The following is an 18,652-nucleotide window of genomic DNA, read 5'->3' as shown; positions in this document are numbered from 1 at the left end:
CGTCATGCGTGCTGTGATGGTACAGCATATAGCACCCACTACAATCAGCATGCCTGATCAGCCACACATTGTATGGGGCTTCCACTTGCCCACGTAGGTGACAGCAAAGCATACTTGGTCAACAACCACACAGGTTACACAGACGGTGGCGGTATAAAAAAAACAAAAAAAACTTTAACACTCTTACTAATAATGCGCCACACTGTGAACCCACACCAAACAAGAATGACAAACACATTTCGGGAGAACATCCGCACCGTAACACAACATAAACACAACAGGACAAATACCCAGAATCCCATGCAGCCCGATGTGTGAGGGAGCAGGGTTGGGGTGGGGGCGGGGTTTGGTGGTAGCAGGGGTGTATAATGTAGCCCGGAAGAGTCAGGGCTGCATGGGATTCTGGGTATTTGTTCTGTTGTGTTAAGGTGCAGATGTTCTCCCGAAATGTGTTTGTCATTCTTGTTTGGTTTTGGTTCAAAATGTGGCGCATTATTAGTAAGAGTGTTAAAGTTGTTTTATATGGTCACTGTCAGTGTAACCTGTGTGGCTGTTGACCAATTATGCCTTGCTGTCACGTACGTGTGCAAGTAGAAGATGCATACTGCATAACAAGGTGTAGGGCTGGCACGCTGTTAATACACATTGTAGAGGGCGCCAAATGCTGTACCATCATGGCATGCCCTTATTATAACTGTAAGGTTGAACATTGGAGAATATTTATCCCGGGAGTTTTCTGCGAGAGGCACTGAAATCCGGAAGTCTCCCGGGAAAATCGGGGGGGTCGGCAAGTAAGCTGCTGAGCCGCATCAGAGTGATCAAAGAGCCGCATGCGGCTCCGGAGCCGCAGGTTGCCGACCCCTGTCTTAGACCATGATGCATCACTCCATTAACAGTCCAATGACGTCCTCTCAGCTCCGACATCGACTTTGTCTCACGAAACGTCTCAAAGCTCAAACTGATTGTTCGTCTGCCATCCGCAGCAATGTGGACGCCAACGATAACAAATATTTTGTTTGCCGCTTTGATCCGCCATCAATCGGTCAGCTGCTGACATACTGACTACATCCTGTTTCCTCTTTGTCCACCATTTTGCAATAATTGGCTTTACGGTTTGAACAGAGTGCTTTGTCATGTTTGTGCACTTTAGGTACGAGCCAAAAAGTGGGAAGGGGAAAAGCTGGAGTGAGGCCTTTTAAAAGTGGGTCTTGCTGTTTGATTGACAGGAGTCCAGGGGCCAGGGGTCAGGACACAGGGGACTGACACAACAAGCATCAGTCTTGTTACTCCTTGGTTTTTCATTCATTTCATCATTTATGCATACATTAATGTCCTCAAAGTAGGAATTAACGATTATAAGTCAACAAATGTTCATTGCTAAAGCATAAAAAACGGTTTAGTACCTTCCAAGTATGTTTGTCAGCAATATTAGAAGCCTTTAAACATAAAATAACACCCTTTGGACGACTTTGCACACGTGACGCAGACAGATGAACGGCCGTGCCAGCAACTTGAGGGTTCCTTGTTCGATTCCTTGCTCCTAAAGCACATGTGTCAAACTCAAGGCCCGCGACATCATTGTATCTGGCCCGCAAACACCTGGAAATGATATGTGTCAAAAAAGTACTTCATATTTTCTCACTAAATGTAATGGATTTTTTTCATTTTAACCCTGTAAGACCCAAATATAGAAAAACCTAAACAATATATACATTTGACCTTGCAGATGTCGTTGTAGGAGGCATTTGATGTAGAAATTGAAGAGTTAAAAAAAATAAAAATAGTATGTTTTTAGAGAAAAATTGTAATATTGCAAAATTGGGCTTTGAGGGGAGCAGAATTTCTGTATTTGTACTCACATTGTCTGAACAACTAAGTTTTCATTTGCAGGGTTGATTGCTTACTTAGCCCCATAACGGTATATACCATTAATAATAATCACACATTAGTTATATTGTTATGAAGTCATTTATTACAAATATAAAAACAAGATAAAACTCTTAAACGCTTTTTCCCCCTCTTTTTTTTTTTTCTCATGAAGACTTTCATTGGTGATGAAAGTCCTAAAAACAGACCCTGTCGTCTGTAAAACGTCTGTAGAATGTATACTATCCATGTATAGAGAAAATACTTCAGGCAGTGATGTAGTGGAGGGAATACAACATACTTGCCAACCCTCCCGGATTTTCCGGGAGACTCCCGAAATTCAGCGCCTCTCCCGAAAACCTCCCGGGACAAATTTTCTCCCGAAAATCTCCGGAAATTCAGGCGGACTCAGGTCCTCCACAATATAAAAAAGCGTACCTGCCCAATCACGTTATAACTATAGAATGATGGAGGGCGAGTTCTTGGTTTCTTATGTGGGTTTATTGTTAGGCAGTTTCATTAACGTCCTCCCAGCGTGGCAACAACACACAACAGCAGTCACTTTTTTGTATACCGTAAAGCAGTTTGTCTGCCGTAAACAGCAATGTTGTGACACTCTTAAACAGGACAATACTGCCATCTAGTGCATTTGATGAAAGCACTTTTGTGCGTGCCACACATCAATGCAGCTTCAGAGAGGGTGTTCAGCATGGTTCGAAAAATAGTGACAGAGACTAGAACAAGGATGGACAATTCAACCCTTAACTCAACAATGAGTAGATGAGTGTTATGTGTGTGTATATGTGTAAATAAATGAACACTGAAATTCAAGTATTTATTTTATATATATATATATATATAATAAAATAAATGTGTGTATATATATATATATATATATAATAAAATAAATATATGTATATGTATATATATATATATATATATATATATATATATATATATATATATATATATATATATATATATATATAGCTAGAATTCACTGAACGTCAAGTATTTCTTATATATATATATATATATATATATATATACATACATACATATATATACATACATACATACGTATGTATGTATGTATGTATGTATATATATATATATATATATAAGAAATACTTGACATTCAGTGAATTCTAGCTATATATATATATATATATATATATATATACATATATTTATTTTATTATATATATATATATATATATATATATATATATATATATATATATATATATATATAATAAATACTTGAATTTCAGTGTTCATTTATTTACACATATACACACACAACACTCATCTACTCTACTAGTCAAGTATTTCATATATATATATATATATATATATATATATATATATATATATATATATATATATATATATATATATATATATATATGTATGTATGTATACTTGACTTGGTGAATTCTAGCTGTAAATATACTCCTCCCCTTTTAGCCACGCCCCCAACCACGCCCCTGTCCCACCCCGACCACGCCCATCCCCACCCCTCCCCCCACCTACCGAAATCGGAGGTCTCAAGGTTGGCAAGTATGGAATACAACCTGTTTGAGCCCACTGCAACAAGCCAGCTATTTTGACTACCACATTCACCCAGTGTTGTATAATTGCAACAATTATATAACAAGCTCTAAATGAAATTTGATGCATCTGTTCCACAATAACTATATATGTACATGTTCTAGACATTGTAATAACAACCAAAAAAATATATAAAATACATTTTAATTACTTGAATCTGATGAATCCAGTCCAATGAAACAAATAGATTTTGTTCGAAGGAAACATTGAGAGGTTGTGTGAGTTCATGGCCAGAAGGCGTGACTTATAAACAAATGTATAATCCAATAGCCTTGTGAGACTGAACAATAGGACCCAATGACGATATAAATGTGTTTAAAAAAATATATAACATATTGTTTTTTAGGATGGTTAAAGGTAGCGTTGTAATTTTACAACAAGGGATGTTACAGGGTAACAGAACAAATATATGTACTGCTTGAAATATTGCAACAGATATCACAGTATATTATCATACTTTCCAAACATGTTTTTGTCTAAATAAAAATACTTAACTTTACAGTAAACTACCCATCAAATTAATAAAAATGACAATACATGTTACGTTCTTTACAGCATATTATTGTAAATTGAAAAAAAAAAAATACTACTGTATTGTGTGTTAAAATTCTGTTGACGGAGCTCCCAGTTTTTGACTGTAAAATCTACGGTTGTTGTTTCCAACGGTGCATTGGCAAGACGGTACATTTGTTTTTACGGTAGAAAAACTGGCAGCTAAGGTGCCAGAATAAAAAAATAACTTGTACTGGTCTTCCATTAACAATATAATGTTGTAAAAAACAATGTAAATTGAACACAAACATTCTGGCAACTAAGCTGCTAGCTTTTTCCGTAAACCCCCCCCCCAAAAAAACAAAAAACAGTGGTACTGTTTTTCCATTTACCGTAAAAACACTATTTTACAGTAACATTTTGTAAATGTAAAGTTTTTACTGTAAAATCGACAGTCTACTTAAAACCATCCATTTTCTACCGCTTGTCCCTTATGAAGTTGCGGGGGGTGCTGGAGCCTATCTTAGCTGCATTCGGTCTACTTAAAACATTTTTTGTAATTAATAATGAAATCCAGAGGCAAATTCATACATACATATATACATACATACATAACTGCGATGTGGCCCTCAATAAAAACAAGTTTGACATCCCCGTCCTAAAAGGTCGTGTTAGCACCTTGCATGGCATCAGTGTGTGAACGTGTGTGTGTGAATGGGTGAATAGAAAACATTCACTCATTCACACGTTCAACATGGGTATCATTCCATGTATAGTAATTTGCTATATAAAAAAAAGACAATTTACCAGTTTAATGTAGTATAGTAATGCTGGCTGAGGCTGAGCCAATCAGTGGCCACGATACTGAATTGGTTCTCTTTCCTGGAGTGCGGGAGTGTCCAAACGTTTTATACAGAGTGAAAAATGAAAACATGCCATTTGGATATTTTTCAGATACGTTTTTTCCCCTTAAGTTTGGTCCTGGGGACCCGGAAGTGTCTCAGTCAATTTAAAAATAAGTCATATTTATATATTTTGTATTATTATTATTCAACACTTAAATCTGTAGATCAACTTCAGGTCTAGTTGTTGATAAAAAAAATTAAAACTTTTTTTTGTTTGTTTTTTGCCCTTTTTTCCCCAATATTTTCCCCCAAAATAAATTCCAAAAGTGGAATATTTAATGTAAAGTAATTCAGAACAACATTGATTTTAATTATTATTTTTAGCGTAATGACAATTTAAAAATTCTTACTCATAAATGTGTGATTTTTTTTTTTCCCACTTTCAATGTGTAAGTCTGTAGATCAACTTCAGATCTATCCGTCAATTATAAGTTTGTATTATTTATTTTATTATTTATTTGTATGTTTTATGCCCTTTTTGTCAAGTAAAATGTTTGTTTTCCGTGGCAAACACACAAAATATGCAACAATTTCCCTAAATAATATTTCAAAGTGGAATATTTGATGTCATCTAATTGGAGCCTTGAACAAGTCAATAATGAATAACAACATTGATTTTGATTATTTTTTTGAGCAGATTTGAAGAAACAAATCGCCTGCAGGGCAGCTTTGTGTTATTGGTCAACGTTGAGACATTTCCTTGTTACATTTTGGCTATTTGCGCTTTTATTGTTTTTAGTAGTGTCTTTAGAATGTTTTTAGTAGTGTCTTTAGAATGTTTTAGTAGCATCTTTACAATGTGTTTAGTAGTGTCTTTAGAATGTTTTAGTAGTGTCTTTACAATGTTTTAGTAGTGTCTTTACAATGTTTTTAGTAGTGTCTTAAGAATGTTTTAGTAGTGACTTTAGAATGTTTTTAGTAGTGTCTTTAGAATGTTTTAGTAGTGACTTTAGAATGTTTTTAGTAGTGTCTTTAGAATGTTTTTAGTAGTGACTTTAGAATGTTTTAGTAGTGTCTTTAGAATGTTTTTAGTAGTGACTTTAGAATGTTTTAGTAGTGTCTTTAGAATGTTTTTAGTAGTGTCTTTAGAACGTTTTAGTAGTGTCTTTAGAATGTTTTTAATAGTGTCTTTACAATATTTTTAGTAGTGTCTTTAGAATGTTTTTAGTAGTGTCTTAAGAATGTTTTAGTAGTGTCTTTAGAATGTTTTAAACGTGTCTTTAGAATGTTTTTAGTATTGTCTTCTGAATGTTTTAGTAGTGTCTTTAGAATGTTGTTCGTAATGTCTTCCGGATGTTTTAGTAGTGTCTTTAGAATGTTTTAGTATTGTCTTCTGAATGTTTTAGTAGTGTCTTTAGAATGTTGTTCGTAATGTCTTCCGGATGTTTTAGTAGTGTCTTTACACTGTTTTTAGTAGTCTTTAAAATGTTTTTAGTAGTGACTTTAGAATGTTTTTTGTAGTGTGTTTGGAATTTTTTAGTGGTGTCTTTACAATGTTTTACTAGTGTCTTTAGAATGTTTTTAGTATTGTCTTTACAATGTTTTTACTAGTGTCTTTACAATGTTTTTAGTTGTGTCTTTACCATTTTTTTAGTAGTGTCTTTACAATGTTTTTAAAAGTGACTTTAGAATGTTTTTAGTAATGTCTTTAGAATGTTGTTAGTAGTGACTTTAGAATGTTTTTAGTAGTGACTTTAGAATGTTTTAGTAGTCTTTAGAATGTTTTAGTAGTGTCTTTAGAATGTTTTTAGTAGTGTTTTTAAAGTGTTTTTAAAATGTTGTTGGTAATGTCTTCAGAATGTTTTAGTTCTTTTGAATGTTTTTAGTAGTGTCTTTACAATGCTTTTAGTAGTGTTTTTAGAATGTTTTTAGTAGTGTCTTTACAATGTTTTTAGTAGTGACTTTAGAATGTTTTAGTTGTCACTTTAGAATGTTTTTAGTAGTGTCTTTAGAATATTTTTAGTAGTGACTTTAGAATGTTTTAGTAGTGTCTTTAGAAGGTTTTGGTAGTGTCTTTAGAATGTTTTTAGTATTGTCTTTAGAATGTTTTTAGTATTGTCTTTAGGATGTTTTTAGTAATGTCTTTAGAATATTTTTAGTAGTGTCTTTAGAATGTTTTTAGTAGTGTCTTTAGAATGTTTTAGTGTTGACTTTAGAATGTTTTAGTAGTGTCTTTTGAATGTTTTAGTAGTGTCTTTTGAATGTTGTTAGTAGTGACTTTCGAATGTTTTTGTCGTCACTTTAGAATGTTTTTAGTAGTGTCTTTGGAATATTTTTAGTAGTGACTTTAGAATGTTTTAGTAGTGTCTTTATAATGTATTTAATAGTCTCTTTAGAATGTTGTTAGTAGTGTCTTTAGAATGATTTTAGTAGTGTCTTTAGAATGTTTTTAGTAATGTCTTTACAATGTTTTTAGTAGTGTCTTTAGAATGATTTTAGTAGTGTCTTTAGAATGTTTTTAGTAATGTCTTTACAATGTTTTTAGTAGTGTCTTTAGAATGTTTTAGTAGTTTCTTTAGAATGTTTTGAGTAGTGTCTTTAGAATGTTTTTAGTAGTGTCTTTTGAACATTTTTAGTAGTGACTTTAGAATGTTTTAGTTGTCACTTTAGAATGTTTTTAGTAGTGTCTTTAGAATATTTTTAGTAGTGACTTTAGAATGTTTTAGTAGTGTCTTTAGAATGTTTTAGTAGTGTCTTTAGAAGGTTTTGGTAGTGTCTTTAGAATGTTTTTAGTATTGTCTTTAGAATGTTTTTAGTATTGTCTTTAGGATGTTTTTAGTAATGTCTTTAGAATATTTTTAGTAGTGTCTTTAGAATGTTTTTAGTAGTGTCTTTAGAATGTTTTAGTGTTGACTTTAGAATGTTTTAGTAGTGTCTTTTGAATGTTTTAGTAGTGTCTTTTGAATGTTGTTAGTAGTGACTTTAGAATGTTTTTGTCGTCACTTTAGAATGTTTTTAGTAGTGTCTTTAGAATATTTTTAGTAGTGACTTTAGAATGTTTTAGTAGTGTCTTTATAATGTATTTAATAGTCTCTTTAGAATGTTGTTAGTAGTGTCTTTAGAATGATTTTAGTAGTGTCTTTAGAATGTTTTTAGTAATGTCTTTACAATGTTTTTAGTAGTGTCTTTAGAATGATTTTAGTAGTGTCTTTAGAATGTTTTTAGTAATGTCTTTACAATGTTTTTAGTAGTGTCTTTAGAATGTTTTAGTAGTTTCTTTAGAATGTTTTGAGTAGTGTCTTTAGAATGTTTTTAGTAGTGTCTTTTGAACATTTTTAGTAGTGACTTTAGAATGTTTTAGTAGTGTCTTTATAATGTATTTAATAGTCTCTTTAGAATGTTGTTAGTAGTGTCTTTAGAATGATTTTAGTAGTGTCTTTAGAAAGTTTTTAGTAATGTCTTTACAATGTTTTTAGTAGTTTCTTTAGAATGATTTTAGTAGTGTCTTTAGAATGTTTTTAGTAATGTCTTTACAATGTTTTTAGTAGTGTCTTTAGAATGTTTTAGTAGTTTCTTTAGAATGTTTTGAGTAGTGTCTTTAGAATGTTTTAGTACTGTCTTTTGAATGTATTAGTAGTGTCTTTAGATTGTTTTAGTAGTGTATTTATAATGTATTTAATAGTCTTTTTAGAATGTTGTTAGTAGTGTCTTTAGAATGATTTTAGTAGTGTCTTTAGAATGTTTTGAGTATTGTCTTCAGAATGTGCCGCTAAAAAATTAGCTACGGGCCGCACAATGGCTAATACTACTGTAGTAGTGATATTGTTTGTGTAATTCCTTGAAATTTAAAAAATTCAAACCAAAAATTGTAGAAAAGGCTTCACATATTTGTTTGAAATGTCTAAAATAAATCTGGGGTGTTGTCAGTCTGGAATATTTCAAATGCGATGTGGCGAAGGACAACACTTACATTTTGTGACATATAAATACTACAAACAATCGATTGATATCCGAATCGCGATTCTTATTCATCTCAATTCTAAATAAATTCATAATTTTAAATACATACATTTTATTTAATTTAATTTTTCTTTGTCAGAATCAATTTTTAAAACAATCGTTTTAGGCCATCTCTGTGCAACCGGAATGAGCTTTTCGATAATCCATTCTAAATCGAATCGTCACCCAAAGAATCGTAATGGGATCAAATCATTAGTTACCTAAAGATTAAACCTGCCTGGAATAAAACCTATTGATGAATTGTTTAACCTCTATATGCCATTTGCCAAAGTTAATTCCTTCCTGCCTACTTTATTGACAACATACATTTCAAAACTGTATTGCATTGTGAAATTGAAAAGCATTTTATTAAGTTCCAGTTTCATATCAATTATTCAAACAGAAATGGTATTGTGCTCGTCATACATTGTGTTGATGCACTTTTTTCTTCTGTGGAGAGTTGAGTGCCACTTAAAAATGAATGCCATTAACCAGCAGCATGCATGTACAAACATGTGTTTAGGGTACACACACACGCACACACACACACACACACGCGCGCATGCACACACACACGTGTTTTGTCACACGTTGTGTGTAGAGAATGTCTCATGTTAACCTGTTGCACCCTTCTGTCGCAACTACATGCGCAGCAAAGGTAGACGAATGGATTACAGCAATGGTGTTATGGTTGCAGAGCCCACAGCAATTACATTATACATTTTACACAAAGTGATTTGATTGGATTAATGCCTTGTGGAGAGCTGGACTGAGAATATTATTACTGGCTTTGGTATTTTCTGAAAGACAATAGCCCTTTTGTCAATGTTTAAACAAAAAAAAAAAAAAAATTATATATATATATATATATATATATATATATATATATATATATATATATATATATATATATATGTGTATATATATATGTGTATATATATATATATATATATATATATATATATATATACATATATGTATTATATATGAGTATATACTGTATATGTATGTATATATGCATGTATATATATATATATATATATATGTATATATATATATATATATATTTGTGTATATATATATATATATGTGTATATTTATATATATATATATATATATTTATATATATATGAATATATATATACGGATATATACTGTATATATGTGTATTATATATGTGTATATATGTATGTATATATGTATGTATGTATGTTTATATATTTATATATATATATATATATATATGTATGCAGTATATGTGTGTGTATATATTAGTATATATTTATATATATATATATATTTATATATATATATATATATATATATATATATATATATATATATATATATATATAATAAGAACAAACACACAGAATAGTTAGTTTTTATTCAAAAGTGCTTTTGAGTGTCTTTTAAAAGCCCTATAAAAATAAAATAAACCATTATTATTAATATTTTTATCGATATTAGACATTTTATAATTGAAATGTTTTTTTTTAAAGTGGTAAAAAAAATGTAAACTTGCTTTTGAGTAATATTGTGTATTAATTAGAGATGGGTACTGAATCAGGTACTTTTTATATGGCGCCAACCTAATCCCGCCGGACCTACCTATCGGGCACCGATTCACGTAAAATCCAACAGAGCCACGTTTCGCTACCCGGTTGGCACGTGACGTCACGCCCAGTTTTCTTTTTGCCAATCACTCCAGTAGCACTGAGAGCAGACTCAACCGAACTAACGTTGCAATCTTCAACGCCAACAAAGAAAATGGCTCAAGCAACGCTCCAACATAAGTTCTACTATTTAGCATTAGCGATTTTACATGGCGATTTCACCACCTCCAAATGTGTTACTGAAAACTACAACGGAGATACACATTACAACCAAACAGCTGGTGCGTAACTATTACAGTGCCTACAGTATCAACACCTTGTAGGGTGCAACACACCATAAACTATATACCAGTGTCATCTTGGACTTGCAACTTAGCGTCATACCGGCAAATGATACTCAGAAATGTGATCATGAAACAAGATATGACTGCAGTTTTCATAATCGGCTCCTTTTTGAATATTGGAGTAAAAAATGAGATGTCCAACAATATCGGACTGCCGATATTATCGGCCGATAAATGCTTTAAAATGTAATATCGGAAATTATCGGTATCGGTTTCAAAAAGTAAAATGTATGACTTTTTAAAACGCCGCTGTACGGAGTGGTACACGGACGTAGGGAGAAGTATAGAGCAGTCATACTTGCCAACCCTCCCGATTTTCCCGGGAGACTCACGAATTTCAGTGCCCCTCCCGAAAATCTCCCGGGGCAACCATTCTCCCGAATTTCTCCCGATTTCCACCCAGACAACAATATTGGAGGCGTGCCTTAAAGGCACCGTCTTTGCGTGCCCGCCCGATCACATAATATCTACGGCTTTTCACACACACAAGTGAATGCAATGCATTCTTGGTCAACAGCCATACAGGTCACACTGAGGGTGGCCGTATAAACAACTTTAACACTGTTACAAATATGTGCCACACTGTGAACCCACACCAAACAAGAATGACAAACACATTTTGGGAGAACATTCGCACCGTAACACAACATCAACACAACAGAACAAATACCCAGAACCCCTTGCAGCACTAACTCTTCCGGGACGCTACATTATACACCCCCCTAACCCTCCCCCAGCTCAACCCCGCCCACCTTGAGTATGTCCCAAATGCCAAGCTGCTGTTTTGAGGCATGTTAAAAAAAATAATGCACTTTGTGACTTCAATAGTAAATATGGCAGTGCCATGTTGGCATTTTTTTTCCATAACTTGAGTTGATATATTTTGGAAAACCTTGTTACATTATTTAATGCATCCAGCGGGGCATCACAACAAAATTAGGCATAATAATGTGTTAATTCCACGACTGTATATATCGTTATCGGTTGATATCGAAATCGGTAATTAAGAGTTGGACAATATCGGGATATCGGCAAAAAAGGCCATTATTGGACATCTCTAGTTATTATAAAAAATAATATTTGTTGATGCACACAAAGTACTGACATTGGTACTGTTGAGTACCAGTATTGATACGTTCAAATAGTAGTAATAAGCAGCAACTAAGGCTGCCAAAGTATGATGTCATTGCACTTGGACTCTTTGTCAATGGTCATGACCAGGGGTGTCTCTTCTGATGCCTGCACAAAAAAGTGCGCGTGTGAACATCTCTGCGCACCACGTCCATGTTGTTTGTGTGTCAGTCAGCGGGGAGATGTTCTTTTGGCCTGGCAGAGAGCACGCCTCTCCATCCTTCCCTCCTGCCTGCTGTATATTAGTCCCATAAATCCTCTTCCAGGCGGGTTGTGGTGATCATTGTGAGTGCGAGGAGCAATGGCCGTTATGAGCGTGCTCCTCTCACACTGCTTTATGCCTCTCATTTGCTTTCTCCCCAAAGCACCCCACCACACTTCTTCATCCTTCGCACTTTCCAACGCTCTGCCGCGTTCTTATTGTCTTCTTCTGCTTTCTTCACCTCCTGTCCTTTGCTCTTTTGCCTCAGAGTGGTGGGTAGACAACAGTGTGTCCCTAAATCCAGTGATATTCAACTAAATTGTTTTGGGGCACACATTTCCAATAACAATTCTTCTTCTTTTGTATGTTCCAAAGAACCAGTGTCCTCCACAGGAGACATTTGATTTTGCACATTTGAGTCAAAGATCATCTCCAATAAGTGTTTTTAGGAATCTGATACAAAATGTGAGTGTCTAACAAGTTGAATGGCCTAAATGATAACAAAGAGAGGATTTCAAATAGTCTAAGTCAGGGGTCGGCAACCCAAAATGTTGAAAGAGCCATATTGGACCAAAAATACAAAAAAAAAAATCTGTCTGGAGCCGCAAAAAATTAATAGCCATATTACATACAGATAGTGTGTCATGAGATATAAATTGAATTAATATGACTTAAAGGAAACTAAATGAGCTCAAATATAGCAACAAATGAGGCATAATTATGCAATATGTACATATAGCTAGCCTAAATAGCATGTTAGCATCGATTAGCTCGCAGTCATGCACTGACCAAATATGTCTGATTAGCACTCCACACAAGTCAATAACATCAACAAAACTCACCTTTGTGGATTCATGCACAACGTTAAAAGTTTGGTGGACAACATGAGACAGAAAAAGAAGTGGCATAAAACACGTCCTAGAAAGTCGCAGAAAGTTATACATGTAAACAAACTAAGGTGAGTTCAAGGACCGCCAAAATTAGTAGGACAAAACGGCGCTCGCCAAATACTCGAATCAGTGAAGCATGTTTGATATACACAGTGTGCTTTATAACAATTAGGGAGGTTTGTGTCATGTTTGTCCTCCTACAGAAACCATATTAAAACAAAAAATATATATTTTTTTCCCCTCAACTTTTTCCATTTTTCATACATTTTTGAAAAAGCTCCAGAGAGCCACTAGGGCGGCGCTAAAGAGCCGCATGCGGCTCTAGAGCCGCGGGTTGCCGACCCCTGGTCTAAGTAAAGAAGCGTGTTTACTTCACTGCTTCTGAAGTAAACAGCTACAGCAACACCATTAGTTACATTATTTCCTGGACTATAGAGCGCACCGGGATATAAGCCACACCCACTACATTTTAGGGGAAAAAATATTTTTCATACATTAGCCGCAGATATATACAAAACCCAAAACCAGTGAAGTTGGCACGTTGCGTAAATGGTAAATAAAAACGGAATACAAACCCCGTTTCCATAAGAGTTGGGAAATTGTGTTAGATGTAAATATAAACGGAATACAATCATTTGCAAATCCTTTTCAACCCATATTCAGTTGAATATGCTACAAAGACAACATATTTGATGTTCAAACTCATAAACTTTATTTTTTTTGCAAATAATAATCAACTTAGAATTTCATGGCTGCAACATGTGCCAAAGTAGTTGGGAAAGGGCATGTTCACCACTGTGTTACATGGCCTTTCCTTTTAACAACACTCAGTAAATTTTTGCAATGTGTTGCTGCCATTAAATTCTACGTTAATGAATATTTGCACAAAAAAAAAGAAGTTTTGTCTTTGCAGTCTATTCAGGTTGAAAAGGATTTGCAAATCATTGTATTCCGCCAAATTACTGGTTTTGGGTTTTGTATATTAACATGTTCTCTTCCTATTAATTGTCATGACTTGGTCCTGGGTGTTTGCTTTTCCGGGATGCAACGGAAAGTTGGCTCGGGCAAGACGGGTATGTAAGTACATTTTTATTTAACACTATAACTACAAAACAAGGAAGTAAACAAAAGGCGCGCACAAGGGCGGAAGTACAAAACTTGACTATAAGGCTGCAGCTAACGATTATTTTTCTATCGATTAATCTATAGATTATTTTTTCGATTAATCGGTTAATCTATAGATTATTTTTTTCGATTAATCTATAGATTATTTTTCCTTTTACCGATTATTTTTTTATTTAAAATGAAGATGAAAAAATAAATTTAGGCCAGTTTTTTCAAAATGCATGACTTATTTACAAAAAAAAAAGTATGGCCACTCAGTCAACTTTGACAACAATATGACAAAACATTCTGTAACAATGTAAACATTTAAAACTTTTAACATTTAACAAAATTAAAAGTAGCTTATTTGCTTTTTAATGTGCAAATATAAAAGTAAACATCCAGTGCAAATCTTAATATTCTGCAATAGTATAAGCATTTCTAAAGTAAAAGTATTGCTTATTTTGCTTTAAAATGTGCAAAAATAAAGATAAACATCCAGTACAAAAAAAAGTGCAAAACGAAATATTCTGTAACAGTGTAAACATTTCAACAAAAGTAAAAGTATTGCTTATTTTGCTTAATATCACAACAATGATAGTATGATTAAAGTGAAAGTTAATTGTTGGTTTGTACATAGTATATGTAACTGTTAATGTTGTAAAAGGTATTTGCACAACTAATTAACGTTAGCGTCTTTGTAAACACTGAACAGGCACGCCAAACGCGCCTCTCAGTGTTTTAGTTTATGAATTTACAACGCAGATACAAATGACACATTCATGTTTTTGTGTAATGATGACAACGTATACTCACGCGGACGATTGACTAGTTGATGGTGATGGCAAGAACGCTGTCGGGTGTTTTCTTTTCAAATGTTCCTTCATAGCCGTTGTGCTGCTATGATAGGCCATTTCCGCTCGACACAGTGTGCATGCAACAGTGTTTTGCTTTTTTCGCTGTGCTTATCCCACACTTGAAGGGATGTACCAATGCTGAATGTGGCTTCTGGATTTCACTCAAAAGACCAGACCGTAGTTACTTTTTACTTTTATTTTCCTTTAGTTTGCAACAGTTTTTCCAACGAAGAAACAGCTTCTTTTTTCTTCTTTAGTCTTTTAAACAGTCATTAGCAGTGTTAGTAGACTTTAGTTTCTTTAGCTGTCATTAGCTGTCTTTAGTAGCCTTTAGTAGCCTTTAGCTTCTTTAGTAGGTGAAAAACCTTTAAGGACAAAACACCACAAGATTAACATGCTGTAAAAAATCAATCAATTATCAATCCCATAATTTACAATTATTAATTAGGCTATCAAACTCTTAACCATTAAACAAGTGCAAGAAAATGGACACATCTTTTCCCTTTAAGTTAAAACAGATTTTAAATAAATTGTCTCAACATAAATGCACCAAGATACATATAAAATACATTTAAACCCAGAAACACAATAGATAAATGCAGCAGAAAACCCAATATGCAAATACATAAATATCTAACCAATTAACCACCTATTTAGATACATATTTAAAATCCATATTCAATATAAATGTATTATTAATTTAGCAGTGAAACACTCAATCTTAAACGCTGTCTACTGGTAGAAAAATGCCCCTTTTTCTATGCCCTCACCAGCAGCCAATGAGCCAACACAGTTAAATCCAACACTTGAAGTTGAGCGACTTCACCCTCCTGATGAAGCAAACTGCAACATTTATCAAACTAAGCAAAGAATATCAACACTAAACAACAGTTACATAACACACTGTGTGTATTTAGCCTCCAGACTAAGCACGCTACATGCCCCCCCCCCCCACAATCTCACCAGCGCAACAGGTGCGCCACACCCACAAAGAGAAATATTTAATCTTACATACTTTTGGCACAACTCTGTGTTATCTGTAATGAACTAAACCTTTTTCCACTCTGCGCTGGCGTCTTTTGTACTCCTTGATTTGACAAAGCTGTCTAATTACTGGGCTCGCGCACCAGCAGATGAGACAGGAGCGCGCCGCGTTATACCTGCGCGTGAACGTAAACTGATCGGCTCTGATCATATAAGCCGACTGGCCGAAATAATGCCGAATTATATACATTTCCTGGGGTTGCCTAGGTGAATAGGGATGCGGATGTGCTCTAAGATAAAATATTATTTTATTAAGTGGGGTTTGGCTGGTTGCTCAGCAGCCACAATTGCGAGCTCGCGCGTCAGCTGACGAGACAGCTGTTCACCGCTACAACATTATTAGGCCGTTTATTGAAATACTCCCACACTTTTGACGACTTTTGCCTTGCTTTTTTTCCCTCGCTCGCACCGCTCGCATCATCTGCTTTGCGCTCCGCCATGACGGCAGTGTGACGTAAATATGCGACGCATCGACGCATAAAAACGGCGTCGACGTATTTACCTAACCGATGACGTCGACTACGTCGACGCGTCGTTTCAGCCTTACTTGACTATAAACACAAAACTTGCACAAGGGCAGAAGCTATGAACAATTAAACAAAACTTGCAAACTATGGCATGAATAAAGAAAACTTACTTGGACATGTCATGAAGTGCGCAGAGGTTAACCGAGTGTGACAGGGGTATGAAGAGCATAAATGTGGGATGTCGTCAGACCGACAAACTGAAAACAATGAACTTAAATACTATAGACATGATTAACGAAAACAGGTGCGTGACTCAAAACGTGAAACAGGTGCGTGACGTGACAGGTGAAAACTAATGGTTGCTATGGTGACAAAACAAAAGTGCACAAAAAGTCCAAAAACAAAACCGAACATGACCAAAACAAAAACATGATCACACAGACATGACAATAATGAGGACACAAATGAAGGATATAAACATGTTTACCGCGACGTTTACGTTTCTTTCACTCATTATTCTAGGCGCTGAGCAATGTGTCTAATGTTTCATTAGTATTGATAAATGTTTCATCAAAAAGTCAAAAGTGGGATTTGCCTCGTAACAGCTGTTTTACAGCATGTTCTCTCCCACCATTGCAGTTAATTTGTCTTCCAACGCTCCCAATGCACTCCAGCTAATGTGTCATTAATTAACTCAGTGCAGTGTTTTATACAAGATAATCAGACAACTTAAGCACAATGTCAGTGCAGCAAGTGAGGCCCCACTGCAGGGTATTTACATGTCTTCATCAACACATTTAAAAACACTAATGCTCTCAGAACTGCAGCCACCAGAAGCGGTCCAACCATGTGACTTCAGTCGTGGTTCCACGTAACATGAACCGTCTTTCACGCCTTCTTACCTAAATGTTTTCTTTCTGCAGGGCCCCGAGCATTGTGTGCAATGCCTTCATTTTAAGGACGGTCCCAACTGTGTGGAGAAGTGCCCTGACGGTCTGCAAGGCGCCAACAGTTTCATCTTCAAGTATGCTGAAAGCAACAATGAGTGTCATCCTTGCCATGCCAACTGCACACAGGGGTGAGTCATGCAACGTCTTTTCAGGGTTTTAAGTGCCTGTTTGTGGGCGTGTAATATTCAAAGGACACAACAAAAAGTTAAAGTGAAGTGAATTCTATTTATATAGCGCTTTTCTCTAGTGACTCAAAGCGCTTTACATAGTGAAACCCAATATCTTAAGTTACATTTAAACCAGTGTAGGTGGCACTGGGAGCAGGTGGGTAAAGTGTCTTGCCCAAGGACACAACGGCAGTGACTAGGATGGCGAAAGCGGGAATCGAACCTGGCACGGCCACTCTACCAACTGAGCTATGCCGCCCAGAAGTACCAAAGTACCCAGGATTGTCACACACACACACTACGTGTCGCAAAATTATTGTCTGCATTTGACCCATAACCCTTGATCACCCCCTGGGAGGTGAGGGGAGCAGTGAGAAGCAGCAGTGGCCGCGCCCGGGAATAATTTTTGGTGATTTAACCCCCAATTCCAACCCTTGAAGCTGAGTGCCAAGCAGGGAGGTAATGGGTCCCATTTTTATAGTCTTTGGTATGAACTCTCAACCTACCGATCTCAGGGCAGACACTCAAACCACTAGAAAAGCTATTTTAGACTCAAGGGGCTCGTCATTCTTATCAGCAAGTAGGCGTCGCCACATCTCAGCGACTGAGATCTTCACCTGAACAACATTAAAGGGAACTGCACTTTTCTTAATGTTGTCTATCATTTGCGATCTGTAAGAAAAGAACACATATCTTGTTTTTTTGTTTTTTTATGTATTCTAAGTCGTAAAATATGGCTAGTACGAGGTGGCTAACAATGTAGATAATAGAAGTACACTATCACGCCCATAAACATCCACCAATACTCCATTTACATGTCGTGACCTGAATATTAACAGGTATTAGTGATGTTATTATAAGTGCTAACTCAGACTAACTATTTTTTAGTGGAGCTAACTAGCTTATGCTGCTATATTGACATATTTAGCTGCTGCGTCGCCTCTGAATTGGCGAGAGTTAATTCTAGATTATAAATCATGCCTCTCACCTGGATAGTAGAATGTTGTGGACATAAACCCACAAGTTGGTCAACTTTGACATACAACTAAGACCCGGAGATGACT

The 18,652-nt window shown here is 35.1% G+C and overlaps 1 protein-coding gene across 1 annotated transcript in view; it reads left to right on the top strand.

Moving 5' to 3' along the window:
* The window catches only part of LOC133613865 (receptor tyrosine-protein kinase erbB-4-like), a 1,130,743-nt gene that overhangs the window by 838,028 nt on the left and 274,063 nt on the right, over positions 1-18,652 (top strand). Inside the window, exon 15 of the mRNA XM_061971723.2 lies at positions 17,395-17,549. Within this exon, the coding sequence (XP_061827707.1) occupies positions 17,395-17,549 (155 nt within the window). The remainder of the gene's footprint in view (positions 1-17,394; positions 17,550-18,652) is intronic.

Source organism: Nerophis lumbriciformis, linkage group LG13 (genome assembly GCF_033978685.3).
Source record: "Nerophis lumbriciformis linkage group LG13, RoL_Nlum_v2.1, whole genome shotgun sequence".
NCBI lineage: Eukaryota > Metazoa > Chordata > Actinopteri > Syngnathiformes > Syngnathidae > Nerophis > Nerophis lumbriciformis.
This window is presented reverse-complemented; position numbering and strand designations above follow the sequence as displayed.